The sequence below is a fragment of the Rhagoletis zephyria genome, unplaced genomic scaffold (assembly GCF_001687245.7).
Source record: "Rhagoletis zephyria isolate East Lansing unplaced genomic scaffold, Rhagoletis_zephyria_1.1 Rzeph_scaffold_00925, whole genome shotgun sequence".
In the NCBI taxonomy this organism is placed as follows: Eukaryota; Metazoa; Arthropoda; class Insecta; order Diptera; family Tephritidae; genus Rhagoletis; species Rhagoletis zephyria.
In genome coordinates this window covers 143,602-164,270 of record NW_016158009.1, presented here as the reverse complement: position 1 = coordinate 164,270, position 20,669 = coordinate 143,602, and the positions used below count along the sequence as shown (strand labels likewise).

The 20,669-nt window shown below is 35.4% G+C and overlaps 1 protein-coding gene across 2 annotated transcripts in view; it reads right to left on the bottom strand.

The window, feature by feature from the left end:
• Positions 1–305: 305 nt before the first annotated feature.
• Positions 306–20,669, bottom strand: part of vari (MAGUK p55 subfamily member vari) — a 151,547-nt gene continuing 131,183 nt past the window's right edge. For both annotated transcript variants that reach the window (XM_017614918.1, XM_017614919.1), the window contains exon 4: positions 306–542. In XM_017614918.1, coding sequence (XP_017470407.1) covers positions 321–542 — 222 coding nt within the window. In that variant the 3' untranslated portion in view covers positions 306–320. The remainder of the gene's footprint in view (positions 543–20,669) is intronic.

Sequence of the window (20,669 nt, the reverse complement as noted above, 5' to 3'; positions counted from 1 at the left end):
TAGACACCTGTATTGTAATATTTGATAACACTCATTAATTTAATTTAATTTACTTAACAGGTGGCAACTCTTAAAAAGTAGCCTATTTTCCAATCAGGTCATGAACCATCTGTGTGCAAAATTTAATGCAAATCCGTTCAGTCGTTTCCGCGTGATAATTAAACTAGATAAACTTTTATAACAGGTGGCAACTCTTAAAAAGGTAGCCTGTTTTTCAGTCTAGGTTATAAACTATCTGTGTGCAAAATTGCATGGAAATTCGTTCAGTCGTTTTCGCGTGTGGAACTCCAAACATACAAACTTTCACATTTATAATATTATTAGGACTTACGTGGTAAAACAAAGCCGAAGCGTTCCGAATCACTATTGACAAGGCGAGTTTTCAAGGTGCGTCTACCAACTCCTGGAACACCAATCAAAACAAGAGTTTTCCTTCGAAACGGCGGCATTTTAGTTACTTCCTCATACAACATCAAATCGGCTTTATCAAATTCACAGTTTGCTATGGATTTGTACATCGTTGTTTTCTTACGTTTAGAAACCTTTTTTTTTAAATTAAGAGAAAATGTTTTTATAATAATTATAATATATATTTAAAAATACACATGGTTGTTTAAATAATGCGAAAAAAGCAGATATGGGTTTATACTATCACAATTACATATCATCATCAATGCAAAAGGCGCTATTTGGCATTCTTATGAGGTTTCTTTCATTAACGGGGTTTCCACGTGTGTAACAACATGGTGTGATAGCTATCGATGTTCGATTGTGTAAAGTCTTAAACAGCCACTCGACACAACGTTGGATGGTTTACAAAAAATTTTAACTAATAATGATAGTAAATTTACGAAAAGGTGCGTTGTTTTAAATTGTATCTGCCAGTGATTCTATAACGAAACAATGTTTACCACGCGCCAACGAATATAGCATGCGTGTGTGAATGCGTAAGCGCTTAGCGAAAAATCGGTAATCGCTTCTACACCTTTTCCAAATGAACTTCAGATACCGTAAAATATACTTCAGATTAATCAAATGCACTTCATAAATCGTAAAATAACTTCAGAATAGTCAATTGTATTTCAGAAACCAGAAAAAATACTTCAGATTCGTATATTGTACTTCAGATACCGTACGATGTACTTCAGATTAATCAACTGTACTTCAGCAACCGTTGAATCTTCTTCAGATTTGTCAATTGTATTTCAGAAACCATACGGTGACCATAAATATATTTTGAAAATGCAGGACAATTTTTCAAAAAATTTACCTACATATAATTGCGTAGTATAAAAATAACAAAAATATACTACATATATACATTCCTCATCATTTGAATAGCGCACCCTCTTTTTGATCAACAAAAAAAAATTGTCGCCCATATGTTTATTTTTTTTTTAATTTTCAAAAATTTTTAAAATGGGATGTAGACGTAGAATATGCTATATTTTTATAAAAAGTTAATGAATATTCAACAAACAAAAGGAAAACTCTACCTACTAAGTATTAAAAGGTTGCGCTATTCAAATAACGAAGAGTGTATATTTCTTAATTATTAATCCAATTTTAAACTTTAAACATAAATCACATTTGCTTCATTGGTATTAATCTTTTAGTAATGAATATTTGCAAAATTATAATAAGGCATATTACATATTACTTTACACGAAATATAAACCTCTGTAAGGCAAATTTTTTAGGCAAACTTTGGGTCGTTGAACACGAAAAAAATACCCATGGTTTCAAAGAAGTGTTTTTGAGATTTGTTCGAAAAACGTATTTTTAGTACTTTTTCAGTTATTCCTCAATATCTCATGAAACGACCAACAGTTCGAAAGGTATTGATGGGCTCTTTGCAAAAATATATATTTTTTGTGCAGATTGTGTTTTCCGTAACATCTACATTTCTCATCAGATTTTCATTTACTGTAAAAAGAAAATGATTGAAATTTCAATTTTTCGATTTTGGTCGCTTGTAACACTAATAATTTTCATCGAAATCGGCAAAGTAATATATTTTTGTAAGAGGACTGTAGGTCGCTTATATTGATTGGATAATTTTTTCATTACATATTGACGAATTGGTTCGAAATATTCCAAAAACACGTTTTTCGAAAAAATTACGAAAACGCTTGTTTGAAAGGAAAATTGGCTTGGAAAATATTTTTTTTCTTAAGCGATTACCACAAAATTTGTAGGACAGTGTTATCGATATATTTGATGCTGGTCTTCAATTTCTCGTCATCCATTGTCCATAACCGTACAATATTTAGAACGCATTGACTAGTTGAACCTTCAAAACCAGCTTACCCTTATGTAGTTATCAATTAGTTATCGACACTGCTTTTATTTCGATTAGGAAAAGTTAATTTTAAAATATCGAAGAAAATGCGGGATAAAGGCAGGACACTTAGAAAAAATCAGTCCATTTTGGGGGTTTTCTGTTGTGAAAAACTACGCAGGACAGACCTTTAAATAACAGTACGGTCCTGCAAAAAACAGAACGGATGGTCACCGTACATATAGCGTAAAATAAACTTCAAATTAGTCAACTGAACTTCAGACACCGTAAGATGTATTTCAGATTAGTACTGGGTAAGAATTCCTGAAGTGGGCCACCTAAAAATGTTAGGTCTCAGTTTTTGTTTTTAATACCATATTCTGGTAGAGTTTATAGTCCTATATACGTGTGCCAAGTGATTTGGTAAAAACAAATTTGTTGTTGTTAATATTGAGCAACAAAGTTTTTTGTAACTTTTTCTTCTGTCGACTATAACTTTTGCTAGGTTCTATCGATTTTGAAATTTCAAACGGCCATCGACTCATAATTCTTCACATTTCAAGCCTGTAATTTTTCAAAAAATGTATTACGTAATTTATTGCATATTACTTTCAATTGTTTATAACAAATTATGATAAAACAGTGTTCTGCATCGAATTTTTTCATGAAAAAAATACTGTATATGTATCAAGGGGAAACCTGAATGAATCCGTTGAGAAAAAAAATGAGACTCATTTGGAAAAAATGTTATGATTATTATAAACAACATTCACAAACAAACAATAAACAATATTATCACTTTTTTTTCTCCAAGTTTTGATAAGTTTGACTGTAGATTAATGTAACAAGCATACAAACGTATAACTAAAAAAGCATATTAGTCATTTTGTTAACTAATCTTCTTGGTAGTGACTTATTATAGGACATAATTACTTCTGTATCTGACGTTTGTCAGAAATGTTCCTGGATGAAATTTTTTTGCAAAGAATGTGCTTGACGTCATTCATGATTGGTACAAAGGAGTGGTAGTCGCGCGTTTTTTTAATTGACGTTGCTTTTGTAAAACGTGGTTCAAGAGCTTTATGTTCTTTTTCATGCTCTTTTTCGGTGCAAAAGTCAAAAGAAACCTTCTGAAAGGCATTAATCGCCCAGTCATATAAATTTTTAGCTGTTAAAATTTGATCATTCAAAGGTCGCTGCAAACTGGCACGATGAGCATTTCTTTTAACTGAAGCACCGATTCCATCGCAAGCGCATTTTCCATGTGCCGTTGCATGAAAATTCCATTCAATTTCAATTTTGTGTTTTTTCATCAAGTGAACACAGTTTAAAAAATTATACTTATTCTTATTCTGCGATGCTGCACCATCGGAGAAAAATATGAGTTTTTTAACATTTTTCTTGCCATGAACATTAAACAAGTAGCTTAGCATTTTTTTGTTAAACAAATTCACGGCTACCGCATCGTGTTTTCTACTTTCTGATATTATTACAAAATTGTGACGCAAAAGCTTGTCATCATCTTTATAGTACACTACATACGGGTGAATAGTTACTTGGTTATTCGACCAGTGGAAAGATTGTACTGCATCTTGAACAACAATACTAAAATTTTCCGAAAAATCAAGAGTAACAATGAATTCCCCACTCTGAAGATTGATTTTGATGTTATCTATATATTCCGCCTGTGCCTTTGCAATGTAATCATGCTTTAAAAGTGACGGTAACCCTTTTTGTAGTTCATCTAAAAATTCGGCTGGTGTTTTGCTAAAACACTGAAGCTCACATCTGCAATTAAGTGGATTACAATATAACAAAAGTGTATATAGGCAAGCAAAAACATTTGTATAGTTATATGAGTGACACATTACCGATCAGTGCTAGTCCACGATTTGTAATCGATTTTTTCGATTTTATGAGCATCAAACAGATTTTTAAAGTCTTCAAAAACCGTCGCAATCCCGGGACACTCATCGCATTCAAAAAGAAAACAATTAGCTGTCGGATTTTGGCACACCATTTTTTGCAGACTTTTTCCCACTTCGAATTGAGATACAACTCCACTCTTCTTCAAACTATCGTTAACGCCGGCAAATTTCAAATTCATATTTTGATGTATGACACAAACGCATATATTGTGCGTTCCACTTTTGCCAACAGGAATACACCAAACAGGACGTAATTTCGTAAATGCTGATAAACTTATTTTGATATCAGGATGATCTTTACAAAATTTATCATGCAGATCTTTGATATTATGCAACAACAACCGTTTTTGCTTATCTTCACTTTCCCCGTCATTTCTCATAACGGTTACATACTGTCTTTTTCCAGCCATAATTCGACTTGAATTGTCTGACGTGTAACAATTTTCAACTGCAGCTAATACATCCACAGATAAGGCACGACCCTTTTTTTTATGAGGAGTAGAAGCATATCCTCGTGATTTTTGCAACTTTTTTGCATTCCAAGCTGCACGTCGAGAAACTCCAAATATTCGGTGTATTTTCCTTACACCATAATCTTCAGGTAATGTTGTCAAAATTTTAATTTTTTCTGCTTTTGATGTTGCACTTGATATCGCAATTTTAACCTGCTCTGTCCAAGCAGCCAAGGTTGAAGTTTCTACATTGGATAAATCTGAACTTTCATTCAGATCTGAAAAATAATCAACAAAACCATACAACAAAAATTCAATACTGGACTCAAATCATTTTACCATTATCGATTTTTCTTTTTTTACACTCATTTTCACTTATATCATGATCGGAAGACAAACCGTCAGGTTCAGTGTCGGAATAGGAATCGCTTATATGAATTTCATCCTGTACAGCTTCTGCAGTAGGAATTTTTACACAACTTGGGGGTAAAGACGACGATAAAATCGCAAGTCTGCACGAGTCACATAAATACTTCCCAATAAAAGGGGAATACACACTACTCCAATTGGCGTTGACGAGTTTCAGATTTTTTTTCACTGACTTATGCTTATTTTTTCGTAGAGGATTAAAACACACATTCGGGCCCGGCATTATAGCGATTCCTTGAATATACTATTATTTCTGAATTTAACAATGTAAATGTAGCGACAAAAAAAAATAATAAAAAAAGTGAATATAATAATCATAGCATTTTTTCCAAATGAGTCTCATTTTTTTTCTCAACGGATTCATTCAGGTTTCCCCTTGATACATATACAGTACTTTTTTCATGAAAAAATTCGATGCAGAACACTGTTTTATCATAATTTGTTATAAACAATTGAAAGTAATATGCAATAAATTACGTAATAATTTTTTTGAAAAATTACAGGCTTGAAATGTGAAGAATTATGAGTCGATGGCAGTTTGAAATTTCAAAATCGATAGAACCTAGCAAAAGTTATAGTCGACAGAAGAAAAAGTTACAAAAAACTTTATTGCTCAATATTAACAACAACAAATTTTTTTTACCAAATCACTTGGCACACGTATATAGGACTATAAACTCTACCAGAATATGGTATTAAAAACAAAAACTGAGACCTAACATTTTTAGGTGGCCCACTTCAGGAATTCTTACCCTACTTTAAAAACATGAGATACTATGTGATATGTACAAGCAGTTTTAAAAAGATAACATTTTCGCCAAAAACTTATTTCAATCGGGTTCAGCATTGGCGAATATGGTTCCAGGCGTGTTGCCTTTTCTGTAGCGTTAAAATTGTTGATCGAATTTTGCAAATGGGAGTAGCACGAAGCATAATCGCACAACAAAATCTGGAAGGTTGTTGCCTATCTTGTTGCCTTTGTATCCCTTTGCATGTATCCGATTGTGGCTATAGCTCCGATAAGATGAATGTTCGGCCCACGCGAGTTAAGTCAACCACCCATTCCAAAAATTCAACCAACTCACTTCCAGTTAATTGGCAACAAAAGCTTAGTATCAGATTTCAAATATGTACATAAATTGCTAACTTAAATAATAAGAAATTGCTTAACTGTAAATGGATTAATCAACATTTTCTTTACTCCAGTTATTACGAAATGTCAAATCAGCATTTTTTTCATTTCAACAAATGTTAGCTGAGTCAGAAAATAAAAATCATAAATCATCAGTCATGAAGAATTACGAGTTCAATAAAGTTACTTAAAAAGTTAAACTCGTGATTTTTTTGTGGGATTGACGTATCAATCCCTTTCTACGCAGTCTACGGAACAACTCCAAAGAATTGGTTATCGAACACAACGCGGAAAACTGAAGTTTGCCATCGCGACTTAAATTCCGAACAGTTAAAAGACTTATCCCGAAGGATAGTCAGAAAACCGTGACTTAAATTCCGAAGAATTTATGTGAAATTAAACTGTTACTCCCGAAGGATAACAAAACAAAAAAAGAATACCAAACAGTGTGTTTGTGAAAAAACAACATTACATCCATAACATGTCTAGCAGCAATATTATCCGGAACGGATCTTTTGAAGGAAGCAGCCCGAATAAAATAATTTCGGGGTACCAAAGAATACGATTTATCGTCATTTATAAGAGAAGTAGAGCTAATTATACCACTATTTGGGGAAAACTCCCTTCTGCAACAATTTGTTTTCGTACGGCACGTCAGCGACAAAATATATAGCGTGGCGACGAATAACTGTTACCCAGGTTTTTTTGAGAAATAAAAGGGTCCTTTATAACTTTTGCGAAAAAAGTATTTTATTGTTAATTTTCCACAGATTTTACTTTAGCTGTATTAATTAGTTTTTAAATTTTAATCCTTAATTACATTTGTCAGCAGTGTAAACTTTGAGAGAAAAGTTCCCTTGGGACGCAATACTTTTTTCGCGAAATCTATAAAGGGCCCCTTTATTTCTCAAAAAAAAAACCTGGGTAACAGTTATTCGTCGGTCGGCCGCTGTGGTGTAGTGGTAAGCAGTGCGCGCTTCCCCCCCGCAGCACCTAGGTTCAAACCCTGGTCAAAGCAACATCGCAAAAAATATAGAAAAAAAAATTTTTCTTAACAGCGGTCATCCCTCGGCAGGCAATGGCGTTCCTCCGAGTGTTTTTCCTTCTCATAAAAATACAATCGCCGTTCGGAGTCGGCGTAAAACTGCATCAAGGCGCACGTCACAAGTCGGAGGAGAAGCTCGGCCAAACACTAACATATGTGTAAGCGCCAATCTAAACAAAAAAACAGTTATTCGTCGCCACGCTGCACAGTGTTTCTACTATATGGAGGCAGGTGGAAATAATAGTACACCTGCACCGATTTCAGTGATACTTGACATGTGCTCTAGTTTTACTTAGAGATAGAGAACTATGAAATTTTGTAAACATGGAATAATTGCCACGCCCTTTCCTCTTGTGGGCGGAAACATTAAATTTCATCCGAATTCGTTGCAATTTAGTTCGTAGCCTTTATTTTATTAGAAAAACCTAAATATAAAATATGGGGAAGATTGGATCACTATAACGCCCAAAACTCACAAAAAATGTGGGCCAGTCATTAAATGTGATGGAATTTTGTTTAATTTTTGTTTTCTGCTTTTCACTCTCAGAAAACAAAGGTAATACTATAACATGACTTAGGTGTAAATACTCGCTTTTTCCCCAATGTTTGGTGAGATTTTTACATTATTCGAAAAATTCTTTTTCCGAAATTATGCAAAAAGCTGAAAATCAAAAATTACATATATTTGCAAAGTCGCGCGCAAAGATCAAATTATATATTCGAAAACTACATAAAATTATGTAAAACATTGGTCTAATTTCAAGACCTGACGGACCGGTTCTCACACTTTTTTTTTACTAATGATCTTTAGCATCTGCATTTTGGTACCTGCCTCCATATAGCGAAACACTGTGCGCTGTAAGTACCAGCGGTGAAAGCCATAAGAATTCTGGGCCAAATCGTTAATTGGACGGTAATCAAGGGAGCTGATAAAAAATTTTGGAATAAAGGAGCGCTACTACAGCCAGTACCATCAAGCAATCAACATGAAGAACACTAATATACAGTGACGAGCAAAACTGTAACATGGTGTAACACGTTTTATTTCAGCCACCACTATCTTTCCAATTTCTAACGACTTTCATACTTTTGTTGTATATTCTTATTGGTACACCCCTACTCTCTCTCTCATAACGCTTTAAAGTCAATCCAACAACAATAAATAAACCTGGAGACAAAAATGTAATTTAAGGCAAATGTTACAGTTTTGCACTCACTCTCAGTTTTGCATTTTACAGTTATCTTTTACTTAGTTGGAAGTCAGATGACTTTTTTCTGTATTGTAATTTATTCAAGAAGTGATCACCAATAAATAATATGGTTAATCAGAAAACATAAATGTAAATAATTGATTTACTGCGGAAAGGCGGGGGCGCAGGGAAAGTGGCAAAAAATTGTGGAGTTTGCCACATGAAAATGTTAAGACTGAGAAAAAATATAGCCTAAAGAGTTACTAAGGACAAAGGAAGTCTGTGAAAAAATATTAGTCCGATATCTTGTGAACTTAGTAGCAAGTAGCGCTACAGCCACTACTACAGAAGCGCTTAAGGTATTAAAATTGAATGCAAATCAGTAGCCAGCGAGGCGAAGAATTGCCAAATTGAGCGCAAAGGCAGCATAAAAGAAGAAAAAAACAATTTTGATCAAAATACATGTGCGAGAGTGGTAGCATTTTGCCGGATCGCACGATAACCGGACCGTTGCCTATTGGGATATGTTAGGCCTTACAGAATGCAATAAAAAAACACATTTTTAAGATTTAATTGAAGGTTAGTTGGTCTGACAAGACTAAATTAATCGCTTTCAATCAGATAGCCGGGCATGGTATTGGATCAAAGGCCCAAATTAAGCCTAAGCGCATCATGTAAGGCAAACTGTGAATCACAGAGGTCGGTCAATAATAGTTTGGGGTTGTATTTCAAAAATGTTGTTGACCCGTTTGTACATATTATGCGTAAGGAACAGTATCTGTTCATATTTTAACAAAATTTGCAAGATGTAGTCGAAAGAATTAGAGTTTCTGCTGAAAAATCAACCAAAACACACTGCACATGTCCGCAAAGACTAGAACAAAAGCAAAAATTTGCTAATTTGAAATGACCTCCACAATCCGAGGACATGAATCTCATCGAAAATTTGCGAAATCAACTAAAAGCGCAGTTTACTAAGTATCCCAGTCCGTCCAATGGAGTACATGAGCTGTGAAAGAGAATTTTTACAGAGATACACATTATTTACGTATGCCAAATTGCACCCGGGAACTAAAAAAAGCAAAAGAATACTGAACATTGTGTTTTTTCGTGAAAATTGTCAAAAGTTATTAAAAATATATGAGTGCAAAACTGTAACATTTGATTTAATTTACATTTTTGTCGGCTGGTTTTCTTATTGTTGTTGAATTGACTTCAAATCGTTATGACAGAGGAAGCAAAGATGTACCAATAAGAATATATAACAACAGTATGAATGCCGTTAGAACTTGGAAAGATAGCGGCGGCTGAAATAAAAAGTGTTACTCCATGTTACAGTTTTGCTCGTCACTGTAAGTGAATACTTTTGAAAACCTAAGAAATATATTAGACAAATTAAATAATAAATATGAATTCGATGTAAAAAAAGCTTGTAAAAACAACAAGAATTCTCACCTAAAGACATTCCTAAACGGAATTCACCCAAATCTATCACGCTTAGTTTGCATTAGAAACATATCTTCTTATTTGGCGCTGTAACTGCCTAAGCGATTTTGGCCGAGTTCAGGAAAGCACGCCAATTGGAAACGCCAAGCGAAGCCAAGTCCTTCTTCACCTGATCTTTCCTCTCTTCCTCTGCTACCACCAGCGAGTTCCGAGTTGAATACTTTCAGAGCTGGAGCGTCAGTGTCCATTCGAATGACATGGCCAAGCCAGCGTAGCCGCTGTATTTTAATTCGCTGCATTATGTCCATGTCGTTGTAAAGCTCATACATCGATCCATCGCCTGCGGTACTCGCCGTCGCCAACGCGTAAAAGCCCGTAAATCTTCCTCTCCCACACTTCAAGAGCCGCCTCATCGGATGTTGTTATTGTCCATGCTTCTGCGCCATATACCAGCACGGGCATGACTTATAGAGCGTGGTTTTCGTACGTCGAGAGAGGACTTTACTCCTGAATTGCCCACTCAGTCCAAAGTAGCAATTGTTGGCAAGAGTGTTTCTGCGTTGGATTTCTACGCTGACATTATTATCGGTGCTAATGCTGCATCCCAGGTTAAATTAACTGTAACTGTCAACAGTGACGTGGGTGCCAAGGCGCGAATGTGCTGACTGTTTGTTTGATGACAGGAGATACTTCGTCTTGTCCTCCTTACCACCAGACCCATTCGCTTTGCTTCCTTATCCAACTTGGAAAAGGCAGAACAGACTTCGCGGTTTTTGATACCGATGTCATCGGCATAAGCCAGCAATTGCACGCTCTTGTAGTAAATTGTTATTGAGCGGTTAAGTTCTGCAGCTCTTATTATCTTCTCCAACATCAGATTACAGAAGTCACATGAAATGGAGTCGCCCTGTTAGAAAACCCCGTTTAGTGGCGAACGGCTCGGAGAGGTCTTTCCCAATTCTGACGGAGCTGGTGGTATTGCTCAACGTCATTTTACACAGCCGTATGAGTTTTGAGGGGATGCCAACTTCAGACATAGCGGCGTACAGGCAACTCCTTTTATTGCTGTCAACAGCGGCTTTAAAGTCGACAAATAGTCACATATCTAGATTAAGAGAAGCTTATTATGTACTCAAGGAGACAGGAACGTTACAATATGACAAGACTTACACATATAAAAACCCTAACTGAGATGACGTACAAGCGTGCAAACAACATTTCAGAGTCCACCAAGTAATTCCAATACAGCTAGCCTCCAAGTTAGTTCTATACCATCTAGAAAGAATTCAAGCTACTTTCAACAAACAAGACGTAGCCAACATTCAAGCAGAATAAACGGACGTAATAGCAATGGCCCTACTCCTATGGAAGTAGACCATATTGGTAATACTGTCAATACTTCAGAAGAAGTAAATTTTCCATGTCTAGCCACAAAGTTCATTCATACAAAAAAGTTCATAGTATACAAAAAATGGCAAAGCCTTAAACCTTAAAGTACAGGTCGACAAGTCTAAAATCCACTGAATACCTACGACATATTCTAACTACCGAGGGAATCAAGCCTAACCCTGATGAAATTGAAGCTATTTAAAAATTAACACTTCCAGAAACTCAATAACATATGAAATTGTTTTTGGGAGTAACTGGGTACTATAGAAAGTGGATAGAAAGTGACTACGAAAAAATTGCTCATGATCTAACAACACACTTAAAGAAACAAGCAAAAATATATACAAACGACCCAAAATATACGGACTCATTCTTTTTTATTTATTTATTTGAAATACAGTCTACAAAGTAATTACTTTTTACAGACTAGTTAAAAATACGAAATAAGTCTAACTTAAAACCATAAAAATTTGCGTTAAAGTTTAGAGAACTATAATATCGATTTACTAGTCGCATAGACCTTGCTATCGGCTCGTTAAATGCATAGCTTGTTGTATGGGTATCTTCGGTAAATAATTTATTGTGTCGAAGATCCCGCGGCAGAATATACCGGTAGAATAAACTTATTAATTGTGAACAGGTAACATTGCCGTTAATTATATTAAACGCAAACAAAATCGAAAAGGTAGGCCAGGAGAGACCAAGCAGCTTACGTCTACTAATATATGGTGGGAGACCATCAGGCCACCGAAGTTTATGTAATGCGACTTAACATTTTTTGGACTCTCTCAATTTTCTTATACTGCGTTTCCACGGTTCGTAATTCGTTCTCCCATTCGTCATTCGCCATTCAATTACCCTTCGAATTACGTAATTCGCTATACAAAATTTTGAGAGCGAATGACGAACGAATCGGTGCCTTCTCTACATTTTATCGGAAAAATATCGAAGTTTTCACCGGCCTGGTCGCATTTGCTGGCACTTTTTCTAGTTGCTGGAAAATTTATTAACAAAATATTCTTTACATAAATTAAAATCTTTGATAAATTAAATTTTTGCTCCTTCTTTGATATTTGCAGTACACAAAAATAATAATAAATAGCGAAGAACAAGAACAAGAAGTAGAGCTGCCAAACGAATTACTAATCGGCCCTATGCTGAATATCGTCATCGTCATCGTTGACGATCGTCTATGCGCATCGTCACATCTATCGCTTCGTCTATGTTTTGGTATGATGTACAGACAATAGGAGCGTTCCTTATCTCCCAGAAATAGTCAGAAAAAGTCCGAAGTAGTCAGATTTAGTCCAAAAAGCGTTCCTTAACTCGGAAATGACAGCAAAAATGAGAGAGCAACACTCAGTGAGAGTGACTCTCATCAGTCCGAAGTAGTCAGATTTGGTCAGAAGAATTATTTCTGGCAAAATCTTGAAACGTGTCAAACTCAACTGAATTTAAATTAACGGAAATTATAGAATACGAGGAAAGTGAGAATAATCTAAAAAAGTGAATTGAAATTGGAAGGAGGCAAAAAATAATCGATATAGTGTTTATTGTGCTTGTGCTTGTGANTGAGAGTGACTCTCATCAGTCCGAAGTAGTCAGATTTGGTCAGAAGAATTATTTCTGGCAAAATCTTGAAACGTGTCAAACTCAACTGAATTTAAATTAACGGAAATTATAGAATACGAGGAAAGTGAGAATAATCTAAAAAAGTGAATTGAAATTGGAAGGAGGCAAAAAATAATCGATATAGTGTTTATTGTGCTTGTGCTTGTGAGAATGTGTTTTGTACGTACATTTCCATTCTTATTTGACGTTAGTTTTGTTGTTGCCATTCTTTGGACTAAAAATTTGGTTTTTTGCGTTCCTTTACTTTTCCTGTTATTCTCTTTTAGTGAGCGCATTCTGCTTACGCTCTGGCATTTTGACACTTTTCAGATTTTAGTCCAAAAAGATAAGGAATGAACCTAATGTAGACGCAATGTTGTGAAACAGAAAATACAACAACCCTATACGAGGGAATTTTTTTATTTTGGGTAATTAGCGTGGGAAATTGTGTTAAATCAGTCGGATGTTTGTATTATTTTGATATTTAAATCAAATACATAAGTTAAAATAATGGAATACGAGTTGTTTTTTTCAAGCTCAAGCGATGAAGAAGAGAGCAAGAATTTGGTGGTTCAACGAAGAGTATTAAGGCAACACGCAGAATTAATTGCCTTACCTGAATCAAAGTATGTTTTCTTAAAAACTAAATATTAAACATATTATTATAAGTGCATTCTATTTTCGACTCAGCAAAATGGCTTTTCGATATGTTTTGGATGTAATTCGTCCAAAACTAAAAATTGGGGTACGGTCATTGGCTATTTCGCCTGCTATAAAGTTAGCAACTACTTTGCGATTTCTGGCTCAGGGCTCTTACCAGGTCAGCGTTGGAAATGATTTTAATGTATCACTGTCGCAATCAGCAGCTAGTAGAACCCTGCCTGAAACCATCAACGCCATGGAAGAAATTTGCTATATATGGATCAACGCGAATATGACAGAGGAAAAAAAATTGGAAGCCAAGCAGCAATTCTTTAATAATAAGGGTTTTCCTGGAGTAATTGGATGCGTCGATGGAACGAATGTCAAAATAATAGCGCCTTCTGGAAGTTTAAAAAACGAGTACTACAACCGCAAAGGATTCTATAGCTTAAATGTCATGGTGGTTTGTGATCACAAAATGCAAATAAGCTTTGTAGACGCCAGGTACGCAGGTTCCGCGCATGAGAAGTATTTTGAAGCGGGTGAACGTAATTCGTGGTTGCTTAGTAATGTACTAGTTCATTTGTATCAGAGCATACTGTTATATATGTATGTATTTCTCTTTTCAATCAGGCGATGCAGGATATCGCCTGGAACAGTTTATAATGATACGATACCGATCAGCGCATGAAGGCAGTCCAGAGCGCACTTACAATAAAGTGCATGCCCAGGCCAGGAACATCATTGAGAGAGTTATAGAAGCTTTGAAAGGATGCCTACTTGCGGGACGTGAGTTGCACTACAAGGCAGTAAATGCAACATGCATACTAAATGTATACACTGCTCTCCATTATGGGTTCATTATGACACTGACATGGAAATCGACTATGAGGACGTTTTGGCTATGTACATATATGTGTAAAATAATTTCATTTTATTAAAAAAATATTCTTCAGTGCGTAACTTACTAGTTACTTGTAAATTTAATTATGTAATTGATTTTACAGTATTTCTAGTTTTATTTTTTTTTTGCAGATCTATCTTGAAAGTCTACTCTTCTCGTTTTGCTCGTTCTTTTAACAGCTTGTGTTGTTCCTCCTCCAGGCGGTATTGTCTACGCTGGTACCGAGCACTTTCTTCGGTATTGTTTGTTATTTTTTTAGTGCTGTTTTTTGTACATCCACTAGTTTTTTAAAAAGGTGCATTTTAGCCTCTTTGTGGCTCGCTTTCGTACGAGGAGGCTGTGTGGCGTTCGTAATATGCGAAGGTCCGGCAATTGGCTCATCATCATTTGTGGCGGCTGCTGCTAAGTTGGTTGCACGTGAAGATGCGAGAATGGGCTCATCGCAGTCTGTTGCAGCTGCTGCTAAGTTGGTTGTAAGCGAAGATCTGACAATGGGCTCATCGCAATCTGTGGCGGTAGTAGCCGTAGAGCGGGGACTTGCTGGTTCGTTCGCAGCACCATACACAGAACCAGCAATTCTTCAAATCCCATTAAATTTGCCACGGCTTCGTCAAGTGGAGCCAACGCCATTTGATTAAAAATTCCTCCGCCGATTGCTCTAACCGCTTCTTTGTTATGGATCATTTTCTTTTTAACTCTGAATTTTAGATCTTTCCATACCTATAAATAATAAAAATTTCAAACAATAGAAGATTAAGAATTTTTAAATATTTTGAATTTACCTTGTGCCATCCATTGCCATCTCGTACTGGTGGTTCCACTGCATTAATTTTCGTTACGATGAGTTCCCAATCTTCTTTGGATGTGTTATGAACAACACCTTTTTGAAAACCTTTAGCTAAATATGTTTTTTTTCTAATTCTGCAACCAGAATATTTGTTAAAAGCTGAGTTCTTTGCATCGTCTTTACTTTTGAAGCACTGTCAGTAAAATGGTTGACGATGCAAATCGAACGAAAGCGACACAAAACGATGGCGATAACGGTGACGAGCATACCACAGTAACGCCATTTGACGACAGAGCCAAAGATGATGAACGGCATACCAAAGTTGCCGTATTGTCAGCTTTACTGACGATGACGATATCCAGCATAAGGCCGAATGTGTGTCGTGGAAAAAGGGTAATTCACGAATTACTTAAAGAGCGAATTACGAATCGTGGAAACATCGTTTAGAGTGAATCTCGTAGTATGGATTCCATATTATTGAGCAGTATTCGAGACGGCTTCTAACCAATGAAATTTAAAGCGACTTAAAGGTCATGGGATCATTAAAATCTTCATTACGTCTGATAACACCAATCATGGCAAAATATTTAGCACAAATATAGTCAATGTGACTAGAGAGAGAAAGTCTACAATCAAATAAGTATAACACCGAGATCTTTCATCTCGTAACAACGATTTAGAGAGCAAGTGTTTAATTCACAATTAAATAAATTGTTATTAATTTTTCTTGAATAAGTAACAACGCAACATTTATTTATGTTTAAAAATAGGATATTGTCAGTGCACCACCTAATAAGGGCGTCTAATCATATTGTGGGTTGATACAGTCATTTATGCTGTGAATTCGTAAAAGAAGCTTAACATCGTCGGCAAACATAAGAAGCTTCGCGAATTTGAATTGATTATCTAAGTCATTCATGAAGATGAGAAATAGGAAAGGTCCACAATGTGTTCCCTATGGAATTCCTGACAAAGCATCAATATGAAGTGATAACTTACTGTATCCAATTGTCACAAGAAGTTTCCTGTTTAATCGAAAAATGGGAACAAGTTCCAAAAGTTTACCATTAATCCCATAGACTCTCAGCTTGTATATAAGAACAGAATGATCGATTTTGTCAAACGCCTTTGAAAAGTCAGTATAAACAACGTCAAGCTGCGCATAATTTTCAATAGCATTAATTATTTGATTAGTTAGCAAAGCTAGATTAGTGGTTCGTTGGAAAAAGCCCAAGTTGATCAATCTATAATAGCTTTATTTATATGATCAAATATGTTAGTTTGAAGTATGGGGTACTCTGTTTGACTAGATATTTGGCTATAGTTATATGTTTTTGCGGTCACCAACTTTAAATATTGGGACTATAGTGCATAACTGCCATGCGTGTAAAAAATATCCTTTATTCAAGCATTCTTTAAAGAGCATTGAAATAGGTTTAGCAACACTATGAGAGCAAATTTTAAAGAATATGGGAGAAAATTTCAAAAGATTAAATAAAGATAAAGATGCCGATTAGAGACTGGAATTGCAGGGTTCGAATACTTTGTGTAGACGTTCTGAAAAAGTTTAGCGACCAAGTGTGTATTGTCCGATATTTCACCTTCATACCCCATGGTCGTCGGAAAATCATTAGTTCGCCTCTTCGCGTTAATTACATACAAAAAACTAGATGGATTAAGCATATGTTTTTTGAAAATAAACTTATTAAGGCAATCAAAAGTTATTTTTAGAGTAAGAGAGTTGCGACGGTCAAATTTGTTTCTGCTTTTTTATATTTTTTTAACGCTTTGCTTTTAACATTCTTAAGATTCGTTAATCTTGCGTTAAACCAAGGTGGTTTATTACCCGATATTGATTTTTTTAAGGTAAAAAGCTGGAAAGAGCCAATAAAAAGCGTTCACGCAAAATAAATGAAAACTTCGGTTCATTTGTAGAATTCAAAAAGGACCACTCGGTACATAATCAGAAATCATTAATCGCTAAACAATTAGCATTCAACCGCTGAAACGACTGCTTTATTATCTAAGCTGTAAAACTCATAGTTAAAGGGTGAACACACCAAAACTGCGACACTTAGAAATTACTACCAGAAACAAACTAGAAGGCTTTGAAATAATTTTTTTTTGTATTATATAACTTGGAAGTTTAGATGTTATTAAAATGTTAAAATATTGGTTATTATTTGCTCCATATGCAAGTGATCGGTATTTTCATCGCACCCGCGCCATCATGTTCTGCACGACTGCATCATCGACATTACGCGATGCGCACAACTACTTTGTTTTGCACTCTTCAATAATTTTCAGTCTTTCACCTGTTTTCTTCAAGATTCCTTTGACAATTGACCAATATTCCCCAATAGGACGTGGCTCTGGGCTATTGGGTGGATTGCAGTCGCGAGGTACAAAATTGATGTTATTTGCATTATACCACGGCAATGTGTCCTTGGCATAGTGGCAGGTTGCCATGTCCGCCTAGAACGATGGCCTACTCCTTATCTGTTGATAAATGACAGAAGACGCCTTTTGAGGCACTCATCCCGATAAACTTGATCATTCATTGTCCCGGATGGGAAAAAGGGCAGCTCTTACGGCCGCAGGAACAAATAGCTTGCCAAACCATGTGGTTTTTGGAAATTTGGACTTCATTTTCAGCTTACAACTTTCAGGGGCATCTTGACGACTTGCAGCAGTATAAAAATCTTGACCTGAAATATATTTTGAATTCTTTTAGCAGTAGGTATCGCAGTCCATAACAATGCAATTGTATTTTTTAATTTAGAATTCATACAACTTCCGAATGCGGGATTTCGCTGTAACATTCTACTTTGCGCCTCGGTCTGGCGCTGTTTGAGCTGTAGAACATCTCAATGAAGCTTTCCACTTTACCTTTTGTACGAAAAACTGTTATCTCCGTACGGATTTTGCAACATAACGCGACAAAATCTTCGGATCTCGCGAAAACGCACTGAGGACCTTCCGAGCACTGTTTTTATCACTTTGACCATGCTAACCCCCGCTTCCTGGTTTTCTCGTAACTGTCAGGCCTTATTTGTACCGATTAAAACCCTGCAAACTGTCGAATAGTGCACTCTTTAATTTTTTGGCAATTTTACGTGTACTTAAGGCCGGATCATTTATATACTCGTGCAAAATGGTTTGTCTCGTTTCTAGCTCGGTTGCCATTTTTAACTCAACTAGGAATCAAATTCAAATGAAATTTCTTCTACGTTCATCTAAGGTCTTGGTCAACTTATGGTATGTGAATTTCAAAATATTGAATTCGTTTTGCGTAAGTTATAAGCTTCACCCTTTAACAAGTAACTGGCTATGGTGAAAGCTATGATCCAAGATAGGTGATAAGCAGGGAACGGATTTTTAGGACCTAAAAACCTATAAAAAAGGCAAAATAAAGTAACGAAATCGGATGGAAAAGGCAAAACAAAATACCGAAAAAGGCACTAGGTATTGCAAAAAAGGCAAAAAAAGGCAAAAAAAATTAACGAAAAAGGCAGGAAAAGGCAAAAAAAAGGTATTGCAAAACAAGCAAAATAAGGCACTAAAAAAGACAGAAAATACGAAGAACAATCAATAAATATATTTATTTTGGAAATGCTTATATTACAAGTAAAAAGAGAAAAACTATGAAGTAGTTTCATTATATGAAAAACTTGTACTTTGAATCTTTGACTATTTTATCCTTTCGAGTTTCTAACTCATAAAACTTTAATCTATATAGTTGTAGTAACATTGAACCACACGATGCATTTTGAAGTTTTCTGGCAGCATTTTCATTCGATTTTCGCGAAGAAACGCCTTGAATGTACTAAATGTGCGCTCGACGTAAGTTGATACAAGTGGAGCCCGATTTAAATATGGAACGTTTGAAACGTTCATATTATCAGGAATAAGGGCGTTTTCCTCGCCTTTTACAATTTTATACACACCCCTTATTGTCTTCAAGCCTACGTTAGCTGAGATAACGGCTTTGAATTTTTTCAACACCAATTTGGCAAGAGGTCCTGTGCTTCTAGAAGCTGCATGGGCATGTGTATATTTTTTAATCTTAAAAAAAAAATATTGTAAATGCTATAATCACTTTTTTAAAGGTAGAAAAGGCAAATATCTTAAAAAAGGCAAAAAAAAGGCAAATATCTTAAAAAAGGCAAAAAAAGGCAACTTCAAATGTGTATATATGGAATCAGGGAAAGCTAAATCGTGGACATTCTTAATCGAATATACTCTATCTCTTTAGCAGAAAAAAAGGGAATTTCCATAAAATCCGTTCCCTGGTGATAAGCATTCCGCGCATGAAATACTCAGATCAGCAGAACCAAATATAAGATCCATAAATGTGCTGTTACTACTCGTATACGGGTTATATTGCTTAAAACCACATGAAACCAAAGTACTTACGACTAGTAGGTCGATATCTGTCTTGAGGCAAGTTGGCAAAAGGTTATTACATTCACCTACACAAGATATGTTACATAGATTAAAATCACCTAAATAGATAATCTCAGTATTTGGCTTGGCGTTTCTAATTATGCATATTAAATGATCTATGTTTTATGTTGCCATCCGTCCGAAATATCTATAGTGGTATTCACCAAATTGAGCAAATGTCGTGGCACTTCGGGAAAAGAGTTGTTATAACAATCGTTGCATAAGCTAATCTGCTCTTTTGCCATAGTGGCAGGCCACTTTCTCCATTTGGTGAATTCCTATTATGTTAACAGGTTAACAACGCAAATCAGCTCTAACTGCCAGAAGAACCCAACCGCCCCTATTAGACCAGTGGTATTCAGACAGCGATCATTACGATACACATGGTAGTAATTATCAAACAATTCGCTAGAACAAAAATTTTCATTCAACCAAGTGCCAGTTAAGGCTATTATGTCATATTCATGTAGTAATAATAATAACAACACTGTGAGACAAATGGTAGGGGTCAGTGATCGGGAAGGGTTCAAACTACCGGGGAAAGTTATATCGGTAAAAAAGAAGTTATACGTGTCCCGGCGTTTCGCTGGGTCACGTCTAGGAATCGAGATATATATATAACTATTATATAGGGGAAATTGTCACCTTTGGTGGTCTTTTTATAAGCTTTTTTTTGACATAACTCGAGAACCACTAGTCCGATTTGGCTCAAACAAATTTAAAAAAATTAAAAATTTCAATTCCTTTAATCTGTTCATATAACGTTGTTCTATATAATCAACAGTTTTAAAAAAATTTAATATTTTAGGCAAAAAATATTTTTATTCTTCATACATTTATTTTTACCAGCAAAACTGTTGATTATATAGAAAAACGTTATATGAACAGATAAAAGGAATTGTAATTTTTAATTTCTTTAAATTTGCGTGTCCCGGCGTTTCGCTGGGTCACGTCTAGGAATCGAGATATATATATAACTATCATATA